Genomic DNA, 26,481 nt, shown 5'->3' on the forward strand with positions numbered 1-26,481 from the left:
CTTGCCAAACCTCCAGACTCCCGTTTTTCACCGCCCTCTCCCGGTGTCCTCACATTTTCCCCGTAGAGTGACATACTCCTTATTTAACTACATTTATACAGGTTGTTGCCTATTTGTGCCAGAATGACCTACTCCACATATACCTAAATTTATTCAGGTTGTAGTCTATTCTGATATATATTTGTACCTGATAGAATTACCTACTTCACATTTAATCACTAAATATTTAGAACAGCCAAAATAAACATTTATAGTTATAGCCATATATTTTGACAATGTAATAATAATAATGATAATAATAATAATTATAATGACTATAATGGCTGTTATAAAAATGTGTATTCATCACTGGTCTGTTGATGTTGTACAAATACAGATAATAACATCGTCTGTTTGAGTACAATGAAATAGATAAAAGCTTGCATAACAAGCACTTTTTCCTTATGTTAGGTGCATTTTGCTGATGATGAACATTTTTATACTCGAAGTAACATTTTCAAATGCAGTACAGGAGGAGCTGGGAATCAAACTCCCAACCCTCAAGCTATTTAAGTAAAGGGTCAGAATTTTACTTTGCCCGATATCAGACAGAATTATTGACAAATTATACCCCATTTCCATGTTCATAACTAAACAACTCGACCTCAGTGCAGAAAAATATATAAGAAACTAATTGTTTTTCGTGGGTAGGCTTTTTTTTAAATTTCATTTTGCCTGTCGCTTAAAATTTTATTTTGAAAAAGAAGACCGGAAGTTGTGTTTGTGTGTTTGACAGTGCTCCCTTTCAAAAGGAAAAATTTCAGGTATGAACTCACACGACGGTGGCTTTAACGTGTTTCCTTTAATTAAACGGTGATTAATGGACAAATTACGGTGGAAGCCAACATTCAGGTAACTAATTAACGTTTAACTACACGGCATTCAAGATACACGATCCCATTATTGATGTTACACGACTTATTTCATATATAACAACGTTAACAGCGTTTGCCGTCTTCTAAAAGAGAATTCATTTGGCTACGTTTTCTTTGGGGCTGTAGGGCAGTGTTATCTATCTACCTGTCGTAAGCTTTTCTAAAATACGTTACCAAAAGCCAGTCGTTTTACTGTATTGTGGTTTCAGTAGCTAGCGGTATTTTGTGGCTTTTTGGAGGGGCAGTTTAACGTGATGACAATTTCGTATTTCTTAGAATTTGCAGTGTTAGTTCAAAGACACAAGTTAAATCAAACATTTTCCGCTCTCTGCCACTAGAGGTCAGCATGAGACAGAACCGTGATAACAGGACCTGAGTTAACCCTCCCCTGCTCATACCACCAGGTCTACAGCATGACATAACCTCTCGTGTGTGATACCAAAGATAATAAACCAGTGGATTGCATCAGTAAATTTGTCGGTTTGACATGTGATTTCACAGCCCGGCTAGCTCAGTCGGTAGAGCATGAGACTCTTAATCTCAGGGTCGTGGGTTCGAGCCCCACGTTGGGCGGATAATTTTTGGTCTGCTCGGTAAAATCAGATATAAAAAATACACTAATCTCTCTACCATACTTTCTCTGCAAGGGCACAGTGAATGTGGATACAAAATAAGGGTGTTTTACTAGTAGGTTAGGCTAGGTTTGTGTAGTGTAGTTTAGTTAAGTTTTAGTTGGTTTTAGTTTATTTATATAATTATAAACGGCATAATATCCAGTTGAATAAAAGACACAAAAAATGGAGAGGAGAGGAGCCAGAGGCATGTACAAACGGACCCCCCTCAACTTAAAAACTACAAAAAATTTTAAAAAAGCAAAAAAAAAAACACAAACAAACAAACAAACCAACCCCCCTAAGTTAACATGATACAATAAATACAACAAAATATGAATGACAACAAAAAGCAGAAAAACTAACCAGCATGTCAACATTAATCCAATAAAAACCAAGAAGTACAAAAGTGTAAAGGAAAAAAATATATATATATATGTGTGTGTGTGTGTGTCTGAAAATCATGTACATCATGTATTAAATGTAATGATAATTTCCTTTAATTATTTTTAATTATTTAATTAAGTGTACTTAATCATTTCATATCCGTACACCATAATATCTGAGGAAATACTGACCATGTTTTGTTTTGTAAAAAGGAAGGTGAAGCTGATCAACCTGTCTAGTATGAATGAATCTGTGAATTAAACTTAATATAATTAAAAATAATGTGTTTATTCTTCTTCTTCTTTATTCTTTATCTATTAGGGATAACCCCTTGAGTAATGTAATCTTGATGGGCCCTTAAGAAAAATAATAACAATATAAGCACTGATAGACAAAACATTAAATGCTTTGAAACCTGAATTGACATCAATTTTCTAGTGCTGTGTTCAGACACGCTTTGCAAGTATTTAAACCTATGGACCCTGTGCAAAGTAGTTTGATTTCTTTTGAAAATTAACAAGGCAGTGAGAAACATGACAAGACATAAATAGATTACAAAAATTATTTCAGGGTTGGGAAACATGTCCATAAAACTAATTATAATAATTTTGTATTTAAAATTCTGTTACAGTTAGTTTTTGTCTTTTTCAAGATTTTCAAGTAATTTTTTTTCACAATTTACTACTTCCTTGCTAATTTTGGTGTAATTTCTCCTTTTGTGTTTCATCACCCTGTTTTTGAAATTAAGTGAATTTGCTCAAGTTTCAAAGAATTAAAAGACAGAGTCCATTGAATTTCACCCTTACAATTTACCAAAGAGTTGAGTAGACAACTAATTCAGGCTCAGCAGAAAGGAACATTACAAGTTACCAAAATTTATGGCGGGGTTATTTTCCCAAGATTTCATCACTTTTTTTTCATATACAAAATTTGTATTTTATCACTGATTATTTCACTACCCCTGAATGTCAAGAGGGCAACAAAACTGTAGCTTTATGCAGCTGTGTTTCATTATTAATGATGACTGTGAGAGCACAGATGCAGAAGAGCAAACAAACCCCTATGCACACCGTATACAAAGCTTCTCCAGTGTTTCTCAAATTTCAATTTCAGTATTCCTGCACATGGGAGAGGAGATGGGGAGACATATATTAAACTTTTGGTTTTTTTTGTTATATTTACTAAATTTTGCCTCATATGGGCTAGTATATATACTTGCTTGGTTGACACTATCTGCATATAGGATACTACAGTAACAAATAGGGCTAGGCAGTATGGAGAAAATCAAATATAATATTTTTGACCAAATTCTTCAGGGAAGGCTATTGGTGCCTTCACAAAATATTTACAATGATTTTGATAAATAATCACCATTAATGTGGATGTAACAACTAAGAGGATAAAGGTAATAAAAGAACAGCAGAACAGACAGAACATTACTGTACTGTAATTAACCCTTTAAAATCAGATTTTGGATATTGTAATATTGTAAGTGTTGCCTTGTTCTAAGGCGATATCTAATTTTATATCACGGTGTAATGCTCAGCCCCAGTAACAGTAGCAATGTGTGCAATAGGAGGACAATGACTTCCCCGAAACTCTGTCCTTTACCCCTTTCTTTACAGCACACCACAAAAGTGTTTTTCTATTTAATCTCTCATTTTATCTGCTTATGTTTTTTCTCTCTTTTTCAGACTGAATTGCCAAAATAGGTGAAAAGCTACAGTCTCTTTTTCTCTGGAAACAGCCGAGAGGGAGGGAGGAGTTTAAACAAAGGCCCTCTCCACATAAAAAAATGGAGGCTAGTACAGAGAAGCCATGGTGTCCTGCTCCTCACAGTGCTGCCATTTCTACTTTTAAAGCCTTCAAATAAGACAACTACCGCCAGATTCTACACTTGGAAACTTCAAACCATTGTCACGTGGGGTTTGTATGTCAAAAATACTCCTATTAATCATGTTTTTCTGTGGTTTTAGGCCTAGCACTCTGCTTATTTTTCTTCCCCTGTCTCTGACACTCACAGTGCTGCCCCTGCCTGCACTGAACAAAGATAATTACTCAGGAAACATTTCGGCCAATCAGACGCGGCCTTGTATCCTGCCTGTGAGGAAAGCGACCAGTCAGGATCTGGCTAACAACACTGGGGCCTGATCGCCTTGCCTGAAGAGCGGAGCCTTCCCCGGCTGAGGGCTGAGAGTGTCCTCCATGTTTTATAAGTGTTGACATAACAGTGTGTCAGGCAGCCATGCATCCACAGAGGTAAGCTCTGTCTTTTTTATCTCAACTCTCTGATAACAACATGGCTTCCTTCTTGTCGTTGCGGTGACTGTTGGTTTCTCATGATGAATGTGCACACCTTAAAAATCAGTTTAGTGTGCAGGGAGGAGGAGGAGGAGCTGGGGTGGATTGGAGGCCTCGCCAGGCCTCTCTGCTCCACAGTGCTGAGGGTGGGGGGTTGGGTAACGACTCTCACCCTTGCTCTCTCTCTGTGTCTCAGGGTCACATGGGTGCCCCAGACAACCAGGCTGCCATACAGGAGGCAGAGTGGACCATGGCAAATCCTTTTCCTTTTTTATAATGCAAAAGAGAGTTAGATTTAAAAATGGCACCCACATCTCCTTTCTGCTGTGGCAGTTTTGTGTTGTAGCCTGGCAGAGAAAGAATGGGGGATGGGCAGTGGAGGAGGAGGAAGGGGGGTGTTATGTACCCTTTGTAAGTGGATTGCCTCTGTGCTGTTTTCTTGTATGTGTCATGCCAGGCCGGGAAATAGACGTGGGGGGCAACAGATGTGCTTGTAAGGAGGACAAGGAGTGCAGGGCATAACTTAAAACTGGGTTTCAGTCTCTATGTTGTACATGTGTACCACCGTGCAGAAGTCTTGGGCCACCATAGATCATAGTCTTGTCGTTTTAGCAAAGTTGTAATGACGATATAATATATATGTATTTATTTCCTCAGTTGCTTTATTAAGATACAAAAGATAGAGAAGATGTGCAGTGAATAGTGACAACAAAAAAGTCACAACAAAATAGCTTCTTCAGGCTGAAATCAATATTTAGTGTGAAACATGGAGCTGTAGTGCCATAATGTGAGTGGAAAGGAAGGTCACACTAAGCACTTGCAACTTTAGCCCGTGGAAGATGTTTTATTCTGAAATGTTTGCATTTTTGATACTGAATGCATATTTACTGTGTTCTTGTTTTGTTTTAGGAAAGATACAACTAAGAAATGAATATATATGATCATTGTAACCTTGCTAAAATAAAGTTCAATGTGCCCTAAGACTTTTGCACAGTACTGTACATATAAAAAAAAAGAAATTCAGAAACTGAATGACTCGGCACACTTTAGAAAAAACTGTACTGGGTATGGAGTTTCTACACTCCATATAGATGACAGGACGAGCCCACATGAAACAAACCTTTTTTTAAAGGGTTATCTCCCAATTCTTTTATGTAAATCTTAAGAAATAAGATGTTTGGACACAGTTTACCTTTATTCAAAGCCACAGGCCCAAAGTTCACAGCCTGGGGCTTCGTCCTCTCTGCAGCACTATTGTGAAACTGCTTCCTCCACTCTGATCCTCAGCAGACAGTGGCCATTTTGTGTTTAGAGAGCTCTTTTAGCAACACTCCAGTCCCTTTTTCACGGATTAGACCGCAGGGACAGAGAAACAATACGAGACCTTAACAGGTCTCTATATGGTGTGCATGTTTGTACATGTTGTCTGTATATATTGCAATATTTGCTCTGTTTCCCCTATTGTACTTTTTCTTTGTTTTAAACATAAAACTGAAATATAATGATACATAAGCTACAGATAAAAAGAAGTTTATCTGTCAAGTCTACACAAAGACACAGAGTATGAGGGAAGTCTTTACTGTTTGATGCCATTATATATTTTGCACAGCGCTGACTGTACATTGTGTTACATAATGTCTCTCCGTTTTAGCAGCCTCAGCTGCGTGGGGGAAGGAAAGAATATTTCGGCGTGTTTCATCTACAAGACAGCCAAAAAATAGCAACATTACAATCACCGTTTCCTCATAGGCTAATGCCCTCTCTGTGTAAAACCAAAACCAGAGCTCTAACTACTGAATGAGTTACCCCACCGTGCTCGACCGAGCCTGTAATATAAATGCTACATTGACACTCAGAAATGTCAGCAATGTGCAACGTCGTGGTGTTGGGACAAATCGCGTGGGCCTCCTTCTGAGGCAACGTAGCTGCTAAACAGGACGGCAGAGGTTGAATAGCACTGAGTTATGCATGACAACCATACATTAAATCTCCCCAAAGGCCTTTATCAAATCCCTTCTGGTATATACCGTCAAAATCAAGAAGGGCATGCTAAACTGAAGGAATATAAACCGTCTTATGCAGAGGGGAAATCTCTGCATTGCAGCAAAAAATGCTTTTTAAGAGGAAGAGGGGAGCCTGCACACACTGTGTGATCCGTGTGGCATAGCAGAGCCGACCAATAATGTTCCACCCTGTTGGCCCTCCAGCCAATTGCAGCTGCAGTTGAGGTTAAAGATTGACAATCAGAGGGAGAGCAGCAGGGAGAGCAAGGGCCTTCTGGAAAATTCCACAGCCATCTTTGATTCACCCTTTACAGCCTTATATAAAATCCAGGTCAAACCTTTCTTTAATACAGTATATTCTGTGCATACTTTAAGTGTTTGGTTTTGAGACATTTTAACATTGTGAAAGGAGTCATGCTAAGACAGGCATCTTAATATCTTTATGTAAACTGGGACATTTTGTGTTTTTAATTATTATGTTTTGTTGATTTCAGAAAAAAAAGCTAATTCTGTGCATTTATTCATTTGTCTGCATGCTGTTGTTGGTATTGTGAAAGCTGAATGTTGTTTTACAAAACCTAATAATCTCTCTTGGGTTTTTTGTAGCAGGGTGAGTAGGATGTTTTGTAGTATTTTAATCCCAAGTGTTTTCAACAGCAGCTCCAGTGCACTGAGTACATAATGATGTTTGCATCGAATGGCTTTCCTGGATGGCCATATGAAGAGGCCGTTTATTCAGATTTTTGTCTGACTTACGTGTAGAAACAGCACATTCTTTTAAGTAAAGACAAAAGCTCTGCCAGGACCTCTGTGTGGCTTCACAGTGATGGTCTCTCTTCAAAATGAAATCTAATTATTCTATGACAGCAGTGTTCAGGGAAGGAGGGAAGCCAGGATCGAAGACATAAAAAAAAGAAGAGATGAATGCTTCTCATTTTACTGGGTTTTCTCGCATCTCCCTGGCCGTTGTTTTCTCCTCTATCTCTGCGATCGGCCGTGGAGGTTTGTCTTGACACAGCCGTTGTTTTTTTTTTTTTTAATGTTTGGACTGTAATCTCCACAGATCTCTCTGGTCCTCCTGCATGGATGTGCCAGTGCCTGAGTCTGAGCCTCGGAGTGGGGGATGGGGGAGAGGGGGGAGGGGAGCAAGCTGTGGCCTCCATTTTCTGTGACGAGAGAGCCCTGCTCGTCTCTCACAGGAGTGGAATCTAAAAGGCATTGAGTCAGTGTTGTTTCCTTTTTGTCCATCAGGTACTGCTTGCAGAGGGGAATGCTGTCAGTGTTTTCTTGAACCTGCGTCTCCCTGGAATATATCCCAGAATCTGCTGAGGATTTATTTGCTTAACTCTCCTTGTGTGATGGATCATGAGAATGTCCTTTGGATCAGCATACTTTTTCACTGTTGGTCATCCCGTCTTCCTGGTAGTTGCAGCAGTGTCTTGCCATCAAGTGTGTATATAATACAGGGTTGTGGCACTTTGTTCAGCAGCAGCTCTGCCTGGTGATGGCGAATGTTCTCTCTTTTCAGGGCTGTGGTACACGTAGCAGAACGGCTTGGCTAACGTTGTCTTATTTTCATGTGGGCCTCGTTTGTTCACGCAGTCCGGAACAGGAAGGCCCCGGAGGGGTTGGGGTATATGTGTGTCTGTGTGTGTGCGTGTGTGTGTGTGTGTGACTTGTTGGCAGGCTGAAACAAGTTACCCATATGCCATAATTTTAAGAAACTCTGCTCAACCCATGATTGGCATTTTTCAGACAGTTTAAGTAATGACGCAATGTGTTCTGCTGAATTTCAGTTTGAGGTGTGTGTGATTTCCAGTCCGACTGAAAGAGGAATATTAAGAATAGTCTTGATGATTGGGAAGTGTTGGCTTGGTCACAGTATCTGGTATTTTGTCTGATAGAAAAAAGATATTAAATTATTGTTAAATCTGGATTGTAAAGCAATCATCAAAGTTGACTTGTGTACGGGTTTAATAGCTGATGTGATCACATCTTATCTCTTTGTCGTATCTGATTTCCTAAACCCTTGAGGACAATACTCATCTTGCCACTTTTGCAAAATGACAAGAGGCCAGGGGCCAGTCACAGCAGCCTCATACATATTTGTAGGATTTTAGGACTTTTCTTGGATTTAAGGACAATTCTCGGATTGTAGGATGTTTTAGGGCGTTTCTAGGATTTGGCTCATATTTGGCCCATGGGCCGTAAGCGAAGTATCACTGACAAACAGTCTTTATTGTGCTTTTGACACAGAACGTTTTCGCAACATTTAAGGACTTTTCCAGAATTTCAGGACATTTCTTGGATTTTAGGAAGTTTCTTGGATTTGAGGAAATTTCTAGGATTGTCGACAGTAGAGGCTTAACTAGGACCTCTGTTGGGGTTGCAGGGGGCTCTCTGCTAACACTTTTTTGATAAACAAGCTATATTTTGCTGATGTTTTATGCACTCTGGTACCTTATGTATACTAGAATTACAAAAAGAAAAATCCCAGTGTAAATCACTTTATTTTCATTGTGAATTAGAAAAATGTTTGGGGGGGCCACCCAGCACCCTTTCCAGGGCAAGATTTGGCCCGTGGGCTGTAGGTAGAGTATCACTGCTTTAGGATATGTGTTTTAAACCTCTTAGCCTATCAGAGAATGGACATTTGATCAACTTTGTGTGGACTGTCTCTTTAAGGGCAGAGGAGGGGACCTGAAGAGCATTCCTTTACTTTCAGAAGAAGCTTATCCCATAAATGTGGTTGACCTTTGAGTCTTAGCCTGTAAACCCATCATCCTAGCTGGAAACCAGAGCTGCAGCCAGAGCTATGAACTGGTCAAGTGTGTGACCTGTCAGGGGTCCTCGGCAGGGTTTTATTCTCGGGTCTCGTGAATAAAGGCTACATCCTTGGAACGAGGCCCTCTGTTGTGCTCTCAAAGGAGGAGCCAAATACTCAAAGACATCCATTTATCGCCAGATCCCCTTTATTCATAACCTTTTTTTTTCTCTCATCGGAAATGAGAGGAGAGCAAGATCAGCTTTTTAAACACAGCTGTAGAAAAGCCTGTTTTTAAAAACATGCAAAATGCTCATATATTGTGGTGCCAAATATACAGATTGGGTGATGGACAGTGATATAAACATGAATTTGGCCGAGACGTCTGCTTTAGATATAGATGCTGTCAAGATTAAGGCCAAAAATATTTAGATAGACCTTGTTTAAAGCTTGTTAGATGGATTTCTTGCTATTGGTCTCTAAGAAAGGGCCCAAATCCTTCGGGGTCATCCTGTTGTTACAGATGTGACTTAAGAGGTTGCAGAAATGTATGCTGTTAATCATCATGAGACACTGACCCTTTTTTGACCAACCCCCACTGGTTATCCTCTTACTATAGGTCTATTCAGCATTTGTTTTAAAGAAAGCACAACAATGACCAGGATCTTATCGGACTACAATCTATAGCTGCAGTGTCTCCTGATGGATGGAGGTGCAGGGCACTAAAATGGCCCTATGTGTTGTTGTGAATATCAACTTGTGCTGAGCGGAGAGCAGCGTTGCCATGGTGATTGTTACCATTCTTCCTCTTGGAACATAAAGAACATATTCAGACTCGTTTGTCACTGATGATATGGAAAGGATTTGAACTTGTGGTGTCAGAGACGTGCTGAAATCAAATGACAACAATAACAATGGAAACCTGCAGAGTCCCAGTTGACAGATCCTCTGGGACCGGGGTGCCTTAGGTGGTGTTCCACTTGTTTACTGTTATGCTGATGTGGTTTCTGAACACCCTTTCTGACTTTGCCTCTCTTTCTGTGTTTCTGTGTGCTCTTGCTCGGTGCTCTGCAGTCTGGCTGAGGAAGAGATAAAGACAGAGTCTGATGTGGTAGAGGGGATGGATGCATCTGCACGATCCAAAGGTAAGTCTTTGAGGCCGAGCACCTCACATTAGGAGTTTAACATCTTAGGTGCCTTAGTATCAAAGAATGTAGAGGTTATTTACTGTAAGTTTGGGGAGCAGTGTGATGCATTTTGTTGGTCTCTCAGGACTGCAAAGATTATCCATAATGCCTGGCTGCCTGCCTGTTTAGCATTAGTGTCAACTATAATAACACAGGGTCTTGTTAGTTCAGAGGCAGCCCTCGAGTTATTTGTTCCTATAAAGTGGTAATATGATATGTGTAAGAGGCATCTTCAATAATTGCCTTTTTAGATTGCTGTCAGTACTAGACTATCATAATGACAAAATTCTACATCTGACATTTGAATGTCTCAGTTGCACTAATGATTTTGTCCATCCTTTTAATTTATTGAAGGAATAGCTAAATTATTGTCATAGCACCCGCGTTTTCATTTTCTTAATCTCCAGTGCAGTGAACAATACAAGATTGTTTTCCATCATGTGACAGCTTGATTGTCTGTCTGCTTCCAGTCCCTGATCCACCAGGGTCAGCGGAACGACCTGTGAAAAGAAAGGTGTCCAGCCCCACCCATTCCTCCAATGGACACTCTCCCTCGGACACCTCTCCCAGCCCTCTCAAGAAAAAGAAGAAGCCTGGAGCCGTCAACTGCAACAACAAAGACCAGGTAAGTGCTCCAGTATACCCATTTCAAGATTGGCATGCTCTCAAAGGCTGGTGGAGAATGGTGTACTTCAGGGATACTCAACAGGTGATGTCCAGGGGCCACTTAAGCAAAATGACCAGAGGCCAGGGGCCAGTTAATAAACAAACATTAATGATTTTTATCAATAGCCTCTGCCAAAAGCTTTTTTTGTGTAACAATATGAGAGAAACTCGATATAAAATATTCCAGAGATCCAAAATAATAACACCTTTATTCTTAAAATAAACAAACTGATCTCTCCACTTTGTGCCAAATGTAAAAGAAATATTGGGACACGGATTCACAATTTTTGAGAATGCCCTAAGATCTTGAAATTCTGGAGTATTATTGCACAGGAGTTGATTTTTGATTCAAGGCATTGATTGATTTTCTCATGAAAAATAAGCAAAGATCCAGGTCTCTTCATACTGAACTTGCCATCTAAAACACCTTCCTTGAGTAAATCTGGTTTCAAACTATGTGACAAACTCCTACTCTTCACCAGATGTATTTTAAAGCAGTGGAAAAGTGACAAACCTCCCTCAGTTACGCAGCGGCACCTCAAAACTTGTAGTGTTGCTTTACACCTGGCCAACACTGGTCAAACATGCTAATTTTACCCCTCTATTGGCAAGAAGCAATGAGCCACCACCACAAATACCATAAAAGATGTACGATATAAAAAGAAGAAACCATTGTAACATTTTCACTGGCCTCCATGCTGCTTTCTACTGAGTACTAACATGTTTTCCAGCTGGCCGTGACATTGAACTTGACACACCAGCAAAAAAAAAAACAGAGAGCTCATCTGGTTCAGAGCTGTTTACACGACTGTAGTCTACTAAGAAGAGGAAATAAGTCTATAGCCTGTTTTAGTTGTATTTCCTGTATTTAGAAAACCCACGTCACCCACTAATTACACTGGAAAGGGGTTATAGGATTTGAGAACATTTACGGCTTTGCCCAGACCTCTGTCGGGGGGTTTGTCTTCCTCCCCTGGCTCTTATTTTTCTGGGGGTTTTTTTGTTTTTTTTTAACTCAAAGGCACCTTATTTACATTCAAAGTACAAAAAGTTTCCAATGTGAATTTATTTTTATTGTTAATTAGAAAACTGGTTGGTGGGCCACCTGGCAAATCAGAAAAAAATAATAATTAGATACAAAGACAACATGAGTTTGGACTGATTTGTCTTCCACCCAAAGCAATTAATCAAATTGAAAGGGCAATAAACATTGCATTACATTTATTACCAAAATGCAGGGGGACGGGTTATGCTCGAAAAGAAATAGTTTGGCTGCCTTGTTTTCTGTCCTGATAGGAAATAAAATGCGTATAGCTTTTCTGAATGGCTGCATTAAACAGGGAATGATAAGTCTGTTGTCACAGAGAGGAAGGAGACATGATCAACGTTTTATACAGGGATAACTGTTCATTTTCAGACAGTCTCTCCTAGAAGGCATTTATGTTGTTTTATACTGGTAAAGTGCCACAAAAAGTTGTGTAAAGAATGATAAAGGAGAACTTGAGTTTAAACCATTATTCTTTTCTCATCTCCGCACACCTGGAAGATCATGCCATGAAGTGGGTGTGAATGTCAGATATTTCATTTTCAGAAAGTAATAGAAATTGTTCACAGAGCCATCCAGCAAGCAGTTGTGTTGGGGCAATAGTGGTTATTTTAGTGTTTTTGTCTAACCTTAGACTACCTGAAATACCAGGTGGTGACTGGATGAACAAGACTGAGAGAAATTTGAGGGGTTTCTTGGTCAGAACACACCACATTGCTTATGAGAGCACGCCAGTTTTGATTTTGGACTGTATATTGTCACCTTAAAGATGGACGAACATGTATAGATGTTACCTGCTGTGTCTTGTTGTGATCTTGTGTAGGCTTGGAGCATGTTTAGCCCACAGTTAATTTATTTTTTAGACGTTCTGTTTTTTAATTAATCACTGCCAGTAGACCTGTCACAATAACTACATTATCATATATGGACATGACCTCGAACATTTAGTTGACCTCGATTTTCGCTCGCTGTTTTCCTTTTTTGTTTGTTTACATAAGAATGTCACCAACGTTTTAGCCAACATAAATCCAGAATAAACAATAAGATTTTCCTGATCATCATAAGACACGGGCACAATGATTCTTCCTTTTTTCCCTCCCCTCTGCCCATTTGCAAATCCAAAGAAAAATCAAACAACACTTCAAAGATGACACAGCGTTGCTTTCCAGTAGCTTGCAGCAGCACTTTTTGTTTGATAGACACACAGTCCTGATAATCATTAGCTTGCCAGCCTCTTGCAATGAGCCAGAAAGTCTGTCGTTGGTTGTTTTACGCTCCAAAAACGACATCATCCCTTCTGTAAATCTCTGAGCAAAGCCCGACTCCCAGGCCATCCAACCCCGGGAGGCAACTACAGCACAGCAGCTGAATTATGAAGGTAACTAAGGTGTTCCTGGAGCTTTGCCAGGCTCGTCGATTAGTTGCAAGAGGCATCACTTTGTTTTGTTGTTGTTGGCCAAATTCTGTATTAAGTCTTCAACTGAACTGGTACTATAATTTCATATAGCCTTTCTTGAATGAAATTGCATTTTTTTGTCATAATCCAATTCCAATGTTGAAGATCCATAAGAATTAAAAGTAATTTGCTCTTTTGAAGGGTGTACTTGTATCCATATGGCATTGTAGTATTATTGTTATTTTTATTATTTATTTCAGTGGCATAAAATGGTCTCAAAATGACAATAATATTGCCAACAAAAGTGGTTATTGTGACAGGCCTAACCTTTGATCATATTTGTTCTGTCGTTTTGCTGAAGTGTCATTCATTTTGATGATATATGTGAATCTGATGCATCTGTTTACAGTTTGTGCTCATCAACTTAATGTGGTGCTGATTTACTACCTTTTGCCCTTTAGTCCTCTGTTGAACTTGGATGACATTTAAAGATAATTCTAGCACTTTTTGCAATATTTTGACTGTTGTTATATATGCTTTAATTGGCTAATAAGCTGCAATTGCCTTGGAAAAGGTATTGCAATGAATTAATACCTAACACTGATTTGGACTGTGAATTATAATCTTGAGCTGTGAAAGCAGGTGCATCAGTTTCTGTTAATATGTTAATGTGTCAGTCGGCTAAATACCAGTCAGGTACTCACCAGAGAAACATAGCATTCATTGTGTTTACTCTCAGGTGAAAGGATGAGCTGTCTGATTGTGACTTTAAATAACAGTATTTGTCACACCCTAAAACCTGTTGGTTTAGTCTTAGACTCACAGTTGATTCAGCCATGTGACCAGTGTTCAGTTTACTTATTTGCCTCAGTGTTTTGTTGGGTTTATGGATTTTATATCCCTCTATGCTGCTTACCCTGCTTACCCCACCTTATTGCTGTTTCTGTTGCACTGCACCTTTTTGTGTTCCTGCGTGTTTTTTGAAACCTGCCCCCCTGTTTCTCTTGCCTGCATTTCAGTCAGAGCTAAGACATGGTCCCTTTTACTATATGAAGCAGCCAGCACTCACCACAGACCCTGTTGATGTTGTACCGCAGGACGGCAGGAATGACTTCTACTGCTGGCTGTGCCACCGCGAGGGCCAGGTGCTCTGCTGTGAGCTCTGCCCCAGGGTGTACCACGCCAAGTGCCTCAAACTACCAGCCGAGCCCGAGGGCGACTGGTTCTGTCCAGAGTGTGAGGTATCTCGCTCAAGACGTGTATGTGTGTGGCTGTACACAAGTGGTTGTGTGGAAAGGCACAATCTTGCTTGCGTAGTTGTCAGAGGGGTGTTGGACTATGTGCCATGAGCAGCTTTAGCCAAAGAGAAAGGATTAATTTGGTGAAATCCCCTGGAATTTCTCCAAAAGCCTTCAGACCTGTTGGCCCCCCATGACACATAGTGTGACACACCAGCAAGCTAATTGCTCACACTGCAAGTTTGAGAGATGTTAAAGGATACAGAAGCTGTTTTTATCTTGTTATTAACATTTAGAAAAGTTTACTACATACTTTTTAATTGGCGCAATTTTTATTTTATGTACATGCTAAACATAATATCAACTTAAAAATTTTAATCTAAGTTTTAATACGCATTAGTGTTCATTTGCTTGATGTGATTTGTTGTTTTCATTGTATGTTCATTAATGTCTTAAATTATTAACCTTTTTATTGTTCTTGCAGAAAATTACAGTTGCCGAATGCATTGAAACCCAGAGCAAGGCAATGACAATGCTGACAATAGACCAACTCTCCTACTTACTCAAATTCGCACTCCAAAAGATTAAACAGCCTGGGGTAAGACTTGTGAAGATCCATTGAATGTTGTTGTTTGTTTTTTTAAAGATATTTTTGGGGGCCTTTGTTTCCTTTATTAGATAGGAGAGACATAGCCTGAAAGAGGGAGAGAGAGGGGGGATGACATGCAGCAAAAAGCTGCGGCTGGGCTCGAGTCTGCAGCCACTGCGGCAAGGACATAGCCTCTGTGCATGGGGCGCCTGCTCTACCAACTGAGCCACCGGGCACCCCATTAAATGTTGGGTTAATCAGAGCCTCATAATCTTTCTATGTTTAAAGAAAGTGTTTTATATAAAGCCCCCAAGGGTAAATTTGTGATCTGTGATACCAAGCTATATAAATAACATTATTTGACAAAAGTTCAGGAAATTTCCCAGACACGAGACATCCAAATGTTGGCTAATGCATCTGTTTCTCTTTTTTTCCCCACACATTTGTCAAAATTGAGCAGACTGAGCCTTTTCAAAAGCCCGTGTCTCTGGAACAGCACCCGGATTATGCAGAGTACATTTTTCACCCCATGGACCTGTGTACTTTAGAGAAGGTAACATTTACTTTCTCTGATTTATTCGTAAAAATGTTTAAAAAACAATGCACAAATGGAAATACAAAATAAGTCTTAACATTTTACAATTTTACAAACATTTTGGAATGAGCAGGAGGGGGAAATTAACCCCAATAAAGTGTCAGTAATCGGTCCTCTAATACCCCTTTTCCACCAGATTAGTTCTGTTCTGGATTTTTGGAAACTGTTCTTGAGTGAACCCGTTCATGTCTCCACCAGTTTTGTACCGAACCATTTTAATCATGGATGTGTCATCAACTGAGACTGTTACACAATGCACAACAAAAATATACAGTATTAGCAAACTGGATTGCATTGATTATCTGTAAGTTTTTGTTTTACTGTTACAGATAATTGTTTTTACCCAAAACAAGCATGGACAAGCTATCATAGAGACCATTGCACACTCTTTTTATCTGACTTTTTCTTACTTAACTTCTCCATTGTTTCCTTCTCCATCCTCCTTTTCCAACCTTTAGAATATGACACACTCTCCGATGTCGTCACAGTTCAGATTTCAGGTCAAGAAAAAAATGCTATTTTTGGTTCCACCTGAAAATCAGCATGTTGGATTCTGAACCAATTTATTTTGGGCCGAAATTCTCTGAGCGATTCAAAGTTAGGTGAGGGAACTGGAGCAGAACTGGTTCTATATTGGTGGAAAGGGGGTATGAGTGTCAGATTTGCAACTCTGAGGACACATTAAGCATGGGAATTGCATATAAAAACAAACTGAGGCTGTAGATTATTTAAAGGGGAATATTATCATATATAAAAGAATAAGACTAAATTGTCTACCATAGTTAAAAAAATGTCTTTGGTTCACCAAAACAGTAAAGTAGCATTTGACATATAAAACAACTAAACACATGAGTGACATTTAAAATGTGTCACAAGATACCACAGAAGGAGAAAAACATACAGGTATAGTGTACACTATAGTACACAAGTAAAACATACAGATATTTAACAGTTTTCTTTAATGTATCTGTTTTGATTTTGTTGTTTTCTTGGTTTCACAGAATATCAAAAAGAAAATGTACGGCTGCACTGAAGCCTTTCTTGCTGACATGAAATGGATCTTACACAACTGCATCATCTATAATGGAGGTAGGCCACTTTCACATACACCAGTAATCCCCCTACTCTGCTAATATAAAATCTAAAGGAAGATAATGACTTTATTTCAGGTAATCACAAACTAACAGCAACAGCAAAAGTCATCGTCAAGATTTGTGAACATGAGGTAAAGACACTTTTAACTTAATATTAGCAAATATTCTGTAGAGGTAATCAATTTATATATCAATTATATCTTTGTCATTTAATATCTGTATTTGTAGATGAATGAGATTGAGGTGTGTCCAGAGTGCTACCTGTCTTCATGCCAAAAAAGGGACAACTGGTTTTGTGAGCCATGTGTAGGTCCTTACAGAATCTTAAATATCCTATTTAGCAATTTTGGTTTAGTTTTCAGATCAGTAAGGCATTGACTTATTTCCTTTTGTTTCTCATAGAGTCAACCCCACCCTCTTGTCTGGGCTAAGCTAAAGGGCTTTCCTTTCTGGCCGGCTAAAGCACTTCGGGAAAAGGACGGGCAGGTAGACGCACGTTTCTTTGGGCAACATGACAGGTGAGAAGAACTTTTGAGCATTGACGAGAGAGAAAATGGCTCTATGTGTTTGGGTTTTTGAACTAAAACTAAGCCAAGATTAGACTCCTGGTTATTCTACTTTGGTGAATGTTTTATTGTTCTTTTATGTAGGGCATGGGTCCCCATCAACAACTGCTACCTCATGTCCAAAGAGATCCCCTTCTCTGTGAAAAAGACAAAGAGCATTTTCAACAGTGCCATGCAAGAGATGGAAGTCTATGTGGAAAATATTCGCAAGAAATTTGGGGTCTTCAACTATGCACCCTTTCGCACCCCCTACACACCCAACAACCAGCTACAGATGCTACTGGACCCCTCCAACCCCAGTGCTGGGACAGTGAAAACAGAGAAACCGGATAAACTTCGCTTCAACTTCGATTTAACGGCGTCTCCTAAGATGGTCCTCAGCAAGAGTTCCACGCCCAGCGGCATGAGTCGGAGGGTCTCGATGACAGACATGCCTCGGTCTCCAATGAGCACGAACTCATCAGTTCACACGGGGTCCGATGGGGAGCAGGATATGGATAAGGCCAGCAGGAATCCTACCTTTCACTACAGCACTGGAGAGGAATCAATGGACTGTACTGGTAAATAAATGATAAAAAAGGGCGATAATTGATGTTTTGTAATAGCAATGTATTAAGTGAAGATCTGTCAGTGTGAAAGGGGCAGCTCGTAGAGATAATCCTAAAGAGAATTCAGCTGAATCTGCTGGTGTCCACAGCTTATTGTTAAGCTGTACGGCCACTTCAGGAGCTGGTAGAGACCAAACCAGAGCTAAAAGAAGAGCAAATGTTAGACCAACATTCATCAGGTGGACAAAGCACAACACCAAATGAATGATAAGGTTGCTCCATAACTGTTGGATGTGTAAATACACAACTATTTGCTAACAAGTTCTATATATTCATTTAAACAGTTTCAATGTCATGTCAATGTTCTGCTGTTCCAAAGACGCTAAACAAATCAGTTATTGCAAGTTAAAAATAATGTTTCATGTGCAAAATGACCATTTGTATATCAATAACTTACCCTGCGTTTTGTTGAATCTGTGGAGAAGACTTTAGTTTTTCTCGCATGCCTCCACAGAGAAGTGAGACTGTGTAAACAGTAAACAGAGACTGTGTTTAAAACAGCAAAACTATATCAAACATCTATTTACAAACTCTCATACATCTCTTGCAGTATAATCAAGGTCTCATGTATCCAGTCATATGCTCAGTATGAGCACCTTATTTCAGTTACTCAAGAATGTTTGTCTTTTTTGGATTGTCACCATGCAGACATGCAGGAAAAACAAAGTTTTCTCCTTGGTAACGTGTGGTGAGAAACTGATATACCAATGACCACATTTCTGTTGAAATATCCTTTAAAGTCCACAATACTCAGGCTGTGAGCCATGAGTGAAGTGATGCCAATTTAAAAACCATTCTATCTCAAGATATAAAGGGATACCTAAACTTAAAACACTAAACTTGGATTTATTAAAATTTTGTTGTGATTACAGCATCTCCTGTCTCAGGGAAGATGGGTCCTGCAGGCAACGTGGCAGGCAGCCCAAAGCCCCTTAACCCTGGACTGGTGCCAAAGCTGGAGAGGACAGTAGTAACAGGTGGCATCCTTAATCTCAACCTGGGTCAGTACCAACAGCACAGATATGATGTAATGATGTTTTTATAAAGATTTATAACCGAGAAGGAGAAGAGGGCATGCAAAAAAATGTTGGCGATTAGGTGGCAACCAATGCTTTCTTTCCAACATTGGAGTCAGCTGTTAAAAGATATTTTTTAAATTTTATTGTAGCAAAAGTAGCAGGTTTAGACTTTAATTTAATTTTCTACATCCTTTACTGTCACACTAAAACAGTATGGCTGTATGTAATGTTACTGACAGTTACATGTTGATGTACACTTTTAAACCTTGTAAAAATTAGAGGAAAAAAAAGTTAAAAGTTAAAACAAAAAAACAAATAATGATCTCCACTCATCATCATTATTAATGTGTTAGTTAGTACTAAACATTGCACTGAAACAGTCCTCTGTTTCTTCTAGATCGGGTGAAGGCTGAGATGGATCTAAAGGAGCTGAGCGAGACTGTGCAACAGCAGCAACAGCAGCAGCAACAGGCAGCGTCAGCTTCACTCCCCACCCCAAAGAGACCCATCAGCAGCCTGGACAAGACTATCGAGAGCTGCAAGGCACAGCTAGGTACATACCCAATAAACTTTTGGCACAGAACTTTATTCTTGTAAGAAATAAAAAAATATTTAAAAATCAGTAATTTCAAGAATTTTCCAGTCTTTCTGTAGTCCATTAGCAAAATTACATGTTTTTGTTTGATATAGTAAATTATGAGTGTCATGACAGTTTTTGTAATTACATATTTTTTGTCTAATAGTATTTCATGATGTGATTTAAAGAATGAAGAATTTATCCAAAAAAGCTGAAATGTGATGTTAGACGAAGTGTGACTGCTGCTTACTACAAAAGAAAAAACTATTTATTTCTGTATTTCTTTACTCCTCTCTGTATAACAGAAAGCATTTTAACTCTTTTAAAACATTTTAATCAAGAGCGTATGTCTCTCCATACAGGGATCAATGAAATCTCTGAAGATGTGTATAAAGGTGTGGATCACAGCGACTCTGAGGACTCTGACAAATCGGACACAAGTGACAGCGAGTATCTCAGCGACGAGGAACACAAGCCAAAGAGCTCCGCCCAGGACGACAAGGACAAAGCAGACAGAAAAAGGCCCAAAGCAAGCGCGGAGAGAGAGAATAAGGAGGGAGTTACAGGGGCGGCGGATAAAGCCACCCCTGAACCCCTGCTCAAAGACAAGCAGGGCACCAATGGACCAGATAGGGACCTCCAGGACAAGCCCAGAACGCCCCAGTCTCAACCCCTCACTGACAAACCCAAAACTTCAGAGGAGGGCAGAGCAGCTACCGCCACATCGGCCGCTGAACAAGACTCTGATTCTGAGAGAGAGCTGGTGATCGACCTGGGAGACGAACATGGAGGCCGTGACTCAAAGAGGGCGAGGAGGGAGGCGGGGGCTTCAGCTGCCAAAACTCTCAAAGAGCCTAATGTTGCTAAGCTGGAAGGTGAGGCCTTTGATATCCATTTTCTCCTGTAATTCTCTCCTGTAATGACTTGTGTGTCAGTTAGAAGGACAGTTTGGAGGAAATAATATTCTTATAATGTTGGAACACACACATACACACACACTTCAGTGCAAGTTCATAAAAAATGAAAACACTTCAAACACTTCAAACAACTCTTCACCGCTACACCATTTTGTTTATTCACCGAATGCCCTCAGCTATCTCGTCTCCAGGGTGAAGTCTGAGGCTGCTTTCAAGTTTCCTTATTTACAAAGATATACATGAACAGTGATGCGAATGTGATTCATCGCCATATACGTACTTAAAAATCATCACTCTTTCCTAAAAAAAATTTTTTTTTTAAAATTACTCTTAATTTGATACAAAAGTTATTAGAAAAATATATTGCCACAAATACAAAACTTTGCAATGCGATAAATGCTGTATTATTTTTAGACACATTTTTCAAAATATAGTATACTGCGATAATTCCCCTCAGTCTCCTAAAGTTCACAGCTATCCCTTACTAATTTTAAAGTCCTCAGACGACCTTAAAACATCCATCCCTTGAAAGAGTACTCCATGGATGTTGCAACACACTCCTCCATATATTGTTGGACTTGCAGTGGACAGTTTTTTTCTGGTCACTATTTACTGGACCCATTAAACTTTCTGATACAGAGACAAGTACATAAAAGACCAATAGACCATACCGTATCAAAAGGGAAGGCTATGTAACACACTAGAAACACGGGGGTAAAGACCGTGTCAAAGACTGTGTCATAGTTTTGCATTTCTCTACATGCAGTACAGCATCAGAAAAGACAAATACAAAGATAATCCAACAAATCAAACAGTAGCAATAAGGGGAAAGCCATGTCACACATTAAAAACCAAAAAAGTAATAAAATAAAATAATATAGAGTGTTGGTGGTGGGAGGGGGAATGACCCACATCCTGCAGCCCCATAGCAGATCAGTTATGCATTAGTACATTGTGTGGTTTCCTATCCGTCATCCACCAGACCCTTCAACATAATAGTTGCTAGTCTAGAACCAATATACTCTAAAAACAGCGCTATTATTGTATACAATACCTTAATCATACATTTAGACCTGTTTGTCAAACATTTCATAAGTATTATGTCAAAAGTAACCTCATGCACCCAGCTATTGTTGAAGATTTGCAGTCTATCCATTTCAGCATTTTTTTTTGCACAGGTTCGGTGCAGAGAACCCTATTAGAATGTTTTTTTATTTTAATTTTGTGCATTTTCTTTGTTAAAACATGGTGCCTACATTACCCACAATTCAGTTCAGTTTTCACATATGCAGTTGTACTTTCCAAGACTTGTAAACAAATGTTGGAAATTTAGTAAAAAGGGGAACTCCACAAATTAAACACGTCATTAAAAAGATTCCAGTCTCTTGAGGAAAGATAAAAAAGGCAAGAAAATTACCAGAATTTTTTTATTTTTTAAAGAATTGACAATAATTATTTTATTTTGTTTTATTTATTTTTTAAAAGAAATTTGAAAAACAAACAAATAAACAAAGAAATGACTTGGAAAATGTGCTCAAACATTATATAATTCTGTAACATTAGAAATAAAGTTTTTTACTTTTGTTACTTTTTTCCCTAGCTTTTAAAAAAATATTTTCTAATTCTACTACAGTTTGTGCAACAAGTTGCTTTTGCCTTTTTTCCCCCATTTTTGAAAGAAATTGCATTAGTTTTCTCAGGGATTTTGCAGGTTTAAATACTTGTGAAAGGTGTCTGAAAGCAGCACAAGAGAAGTGATATCACTCCAGTTTCAAAAGGTTTAAAACTTAACTGAAAGTAAAACTTATCTCTTGAAAGCCAGACTCCATTACTAAGGTTTTTTTGGGGGGGGTTTTGTTGCAGAAATGCATGTGTTTGGAAAGTACTGCACATATGACTGGATAAATGAGACTTGGATTATACTGCACAAGTTGTGTGAGAGTCTGTAAACTGATGTTTTGATTGCTGTCAATTGATAAATCAATATGTTCACACTTTTTTTGGAGGCATGCAAAAAAAATTACAAATTCCAGGTAACACAGCATGAATAGTTGATTCACAAATGGCCATTTTGTGAGTGAAATATTCCTTTAAAGTGCCCAGTTTAGATATTCAGAATGCCCCCCACTTATGGAGCGATATTATTTTCTTTCTGCTCAGGTAAACTTCCCTCCTCTGCTGCAGCAGCTGCACCATCACGGGAAGCCGCCTCTAACCTAAAAGACTCTTTACAACCCTCCATCACAGCAGCCCTCAACCTTGTTTCCACAGCAGCTTCTGGTCAGCCCAGTGCAACCACAGCCACCAGCGGATCCACCAGTGCCCCCTCTCCCGCTTCCACCTCGGTCTCCGCAACATCCCCAGCACCCGCAGCTGTGAAGAAACAGCGCCCTCTACTGCCTAAAGAGACAGCTCAGGCCGTGCAGCAGGCGGTGGTTTGGAATCCGACCAAATTCCAAACGTCCTCTCAGAAATGGCACATGCAGAAGGTGCAGAGGCAGCAGCAGCACGGAGAGCAGTCAGCAGTGCCGAGCCCGGCCCAGAGTCAGGGGCAGACACGCAGCCCACAGCAGTCACAACAGCACAACTCCTCCTCCAGCACCCGATATCAGACCAGACAAGCAGCCAAGGGTATAAAAAACAGCATGAACATTCATCTTAAACTTAACATTGAAAGATCAAATGTGTATTCAAATATGCATGATTTCCCTTTTTCCCAACTTTATCCCCTGCAGTGCAAAAAGACGTGCCTCAGAGTGCATCCTCATCGACATCTGCCCAGGTCACATCTGGCAGTTCCTCTTCTTACATGTCTGGAGACCTGCAGATCCCAACAGGCTCAGCAGACGTGGCTGCAGATATAGCCAAGTACACAAACAAAGTAATTAGGCCCGTTTTACGTCATATTTTTGGAATTACTTCTGTGTTTACTTCATTTTTCAGGATGAAAGTATAGTGAAAACTGAGCTCTAATATGACATTTTTTTGCCAAAACTCTGCAGATCATGGACACAATAAAAGGGACAATGACTGAAATCTACAATGATCTTTCCAAAAGCACATCAGGAAACACAATTGCAGAGGTAATTCTTGGCATGATGCTCATTTAATAGGTCATAATAATACTTGGCAAGTTTTAATCTCTGTGTGTTTTTGCCACAGATTCGACGGTTAAGGATAGAGATCGAGAAGCTCCAGTGGCTGCACCAACAAGAGTTGTCAGAGATGAAGCACAATCTCGGTAAGTTTCCTGCTTCCAGGAATGTGTCACCATCACAACTCTGAGCTTTGAGTTATTACTGAACCAGTCTTTCCATGAACACTATAACACCACAGGTGTCTTTTTCACACATGACACACGATTCAAGTTGTTTTTATCTTGTCTCACTTGAATGCAGAGCTAACGATGGCAGAGATGAGGCAGAGTCTGGAGCAGGAAAGAGAACGGTTGGTGGCTGAGGTGAAAAAGCAGATGGAGTTGGAAAAGCAGCAGGCGGTGGACGAGACCAAAAAGAAACAGTGGTGTGCTAACTGCAGGAAGGAGGCCATCTTCTACTGCTGCTGGAATACCAGTTACTGTGATTACCCCTGCCAGCAAGCCCACTGGCCAGAGCACATGAAGTCCTGCACACAGTCAGGTAACATTAACACACACACGGCGCACAAGTGTGTCCAATATATGAATTACATTTGTGCAACATCCGTCATCGATTGTGTTTAGTGCTGTCATGCACAAAGCTGTCACACAACGGTCACCTAAAATTTAAAGATGATTTGGAAAGTATAAATACCAAAAGCCACTGATTAGTAGGTTTTCAAAGCATTTGGGTTAAATGTAGTTTACTAAAGATACTCAAAAAACAAACATTTTTTGCCATATTTTTTTTTATTTCTTGACTGCTTATTGTAAGTTATTTTATAGGCAGGATAGAAGGCAACCTAAGAGGCACTTTAAAAAAATCTGGCTGTGTGTTCTCAATGTAAATGCTTCCTGGTGTCAGTGTTTTGTGCTACTGTTTCTTGTTGTTGTCGAAAGCACCCTGTATTTACACCTCAAGTACTGTGATCCAAAACTAAAATATTTGACATGGAGGACACGTGGCAGTAAAGTTGCATTAATTAGAAGCTACAGACTACAGAACAGACTGCTTTGTACTTCAGAAGAGTATGTATTATGTTTTCTGCCATCAGGGTGGATGCCTCTCCTGACATTGACCAGATTTATATAAAAATGACTGGCTGATTCTTTTGTATTACACAAAAGACATCATTCTTATTTCCTTGCTACTTTTGTAAAATAGTGGACTGAGCAGATCTTTTAAAAGGACATTGTTTATAGACTCACAGTTAATACTGATGTGAAACTCATTCTTTTCTTTTTTTTTGTCATTTATTGATTTGAAACTAACAAAAGGGTCCTCACTACTGCATTTTAAAAGGCATTTGAATCATATATAGCTTGTTTTTTGGACATAGAAAAAAATAATTATTTACATTTCTACAAACAGTAATTACAAATCAAGGCAATAGGTGCATCCACATTTAGAGGAGTCTCCAAGAAATAATAATTTCTTCTTTAGTTGCTCATTGCCCTCTTCCCATGTTTTGAAAGCAATCAAGTCAATTTGCTCAGGTTTAAAAGGGCTAATGTATCAAACCAACTGCTAAAGTATAGTGTCACTTTGTAGTAATAAATACAGGCAGCTTACCTCATTATTGTGTATTGTAGATGCATCTTGCTCTAACACGCAGGTATACTGTGTCCATGTTTTAATTTTACATTTTAATTTTCCTTCCAGCCACAGCTTCGCAGCAGGAGCCAGAAGCAGAATCCAACTCCGACCCTTCAGTGAAATCGTCGGGCCACTCTCCTGCCACACAGACGCTGCCCTCAGGAGCAGGATCCATATCAGACAAAAGCAACTCTCCCACATACATGGACAAGAGCAAGGACAGTGCTGGCGTCACTGTGACCTAACTGCTACACTACAGATACTCTCTGCGGGGTTTGTCGCGTCAAACATGTGTCGTCAAACTTGGTGATTGAAGACCTGCACCTCTGTGACAAATCATTTTGGTTTCTCCATTCCCATGTGTTCATCTGCTTGATGGACTTTTTTTTTTTTCAAATTTTGGTTCATCTCTCCTTCGCAGTTCCCACACAAGTCTGTGTTCAGGTGGATTCACCATGTGAAAGTAGTCTGTCTTGAGAAATAAAATGTGAGGTTGTATGTTTTCATTCTGTAGTTTTGTCATAGCTCTGTCACCACTTTGTTTCATGTCTCGGCAAGATTGTATCAACCCACAAAATATTTACAACACTTTTCAATGCTGCTCTTAAGTACTTGGTGGCTGTTTTATTTTGTTGATTGCTCTCCATATTATGAGACAAAAACACCCATCGACAGTTGATATTCATTTATCACAGTGCCATCAGAGGTATTTTGGGTTATGCAAGTTTCATTTTTATGTTTGAAATCATGTCCGCTTCATGTTATCTGAGATATTTTGCAAGTTTAAAAATTATGTTTTCAACTATGTCCTCCTCATGTCAGCAGGGGCATTTTTGGCTCATACCAATTTTGTATTGTAGTTCCACATTGTATAGACCTACATAAAAAAAAAATATCTGTGATTTATTAAAAAAGAACTAAAAAATGTAAACTGTACAAAGTTTTTGTAAGAAAATACCTGAACAATATTTATAGTGTCATATGTTTTTATAGTATGTTTAATGAAATCACATTTCTATGTGTCTAAAAAAAAGTTATTTGAAAATAAAAAATATGAATGTCAGCTCTGAGCGAAGCCTCTGTTTAACTGGTGGAGAACTGGGTAGACATAAATAGAAACTGCATTTTGGCTGGATATTATTTCCTGTGAGCATGTCTGTTTTGAGCTCGTGTCTCGTTCGTGTTTACATATTGTACATACATAAATGGACTCGTGAAGAAAAAATAAAAATGCTCTGATCAACTTAACACAGCCCACCTTGATTGATTTA

General features: G+C 39.3%; 1 protein-coding gene and 1 non-coding gene across 9 annotated transcripts; both read left to right on the forward strand.

The window, feature by feature from the left end:
• The first annotated feature begins 741 nt into the window (after positions 1-741).
• Positions 742-26,458, forward strand: LOC121946533 (MYND-type zinc finger-containing chromatin reader ZMYND8-like). 8 transcript variants are annotated; one of them, XM_088081984.1, is made up of 23 exons: positions 742-891; positions 3,607-3,842; positions 3,936-4,171; positions 4,410-4,624; positions 10,055-10,125; positions 10,638-10,792; positions 14,294-14,515; positions 14,997-15,110; positions 15,562-15,654; positions 16,698-16,785; positions 16,866-16,921; positions 17,019-17,096; positions 17,193-17,308; positions 17,441-17,916; positions 18,837-18,965; positions 19,381-19,536; positions 19,923-20,435; positions 22,638-23,108; positions 23,213-23,358; positions 23,480-23,560; positions 23,640-23,718; positions 23,876-24,115; positions 25,277-26,458. In XM_088081984.1, the coding sequence occupies exons 4-23, from the start codon at positions 4,575-4,577 to the stop codon at positions 25,453-25,455; spliced, it is 3,513 nt and encodes a 1,170-aa protein (XP_087938110.1). In that variant the 5' UTR covers positions 742-891; positions 3,607-3,842; positions 3,936-4,171; positions 4,410-4,574; the 3' UTR covers positions 25,456-26,458. The 8 variants fall into 8 exon arrangements, with proteins under 8 accessions (XP_087938110.1, XP_087938114.1, XP_087938112.1 ...); XM_088081988.1 differs by having other exon boundaries at positions 22,749-23,108; XM_088081986.1 differs by having other exon boundaries at positions 14,372-14,515.
• On the forward strand, positions 1,415-1,487 carry trnak-cuu (transfer RNA lysine (anticodon CUU)). Its single transcript has one exon. It is a non-coding gene; the product is annotated as a tRNA-Lys (tRNA).
• Positions 26,459-26,481: the final 23 nt, after the last annotated feature.

The sequence above is a fragment of the Plectropomus leopardus genome, chromosome 9 (assembly GCF_026936395.1).
Source record: "Plectropomus leopardus strain MGB_pleo_1.0 chromosome 9, ASM2693639v1, whole genome shotgun sequence".
Classification (NCBI taxonomy): domain Eukaryota; kingdom Metazoa; phylum Chordata; class Actinopteri; order Perciformes; family Serranidae; genus Plectropomus; species Plectropomus leopardus.

Coding starts and splice junctions, on each gene's coding strand:
- LOC121946533 (XM_088081984.1), top strand. CDS start 4,575: ATGGGGGATGGGCAGTGGAGGAGGAGGAAGGGGGGTGTTATGTACCCT. Junction 10,793..14,293: donor ACTGCAACAACAAAGACCAG/GTAAGTGCTCCA, acceptor CCTGCATTTCAG/TCAGAGCTAAGACATGGTCC. Junction 15,111..15,561: donor AAAAGATTAAACAGCCTGGG/GTAAGACTTGTG, acceptor AAAATTGAGCAG/ACTGAGCCTTTTCAAAAGCC.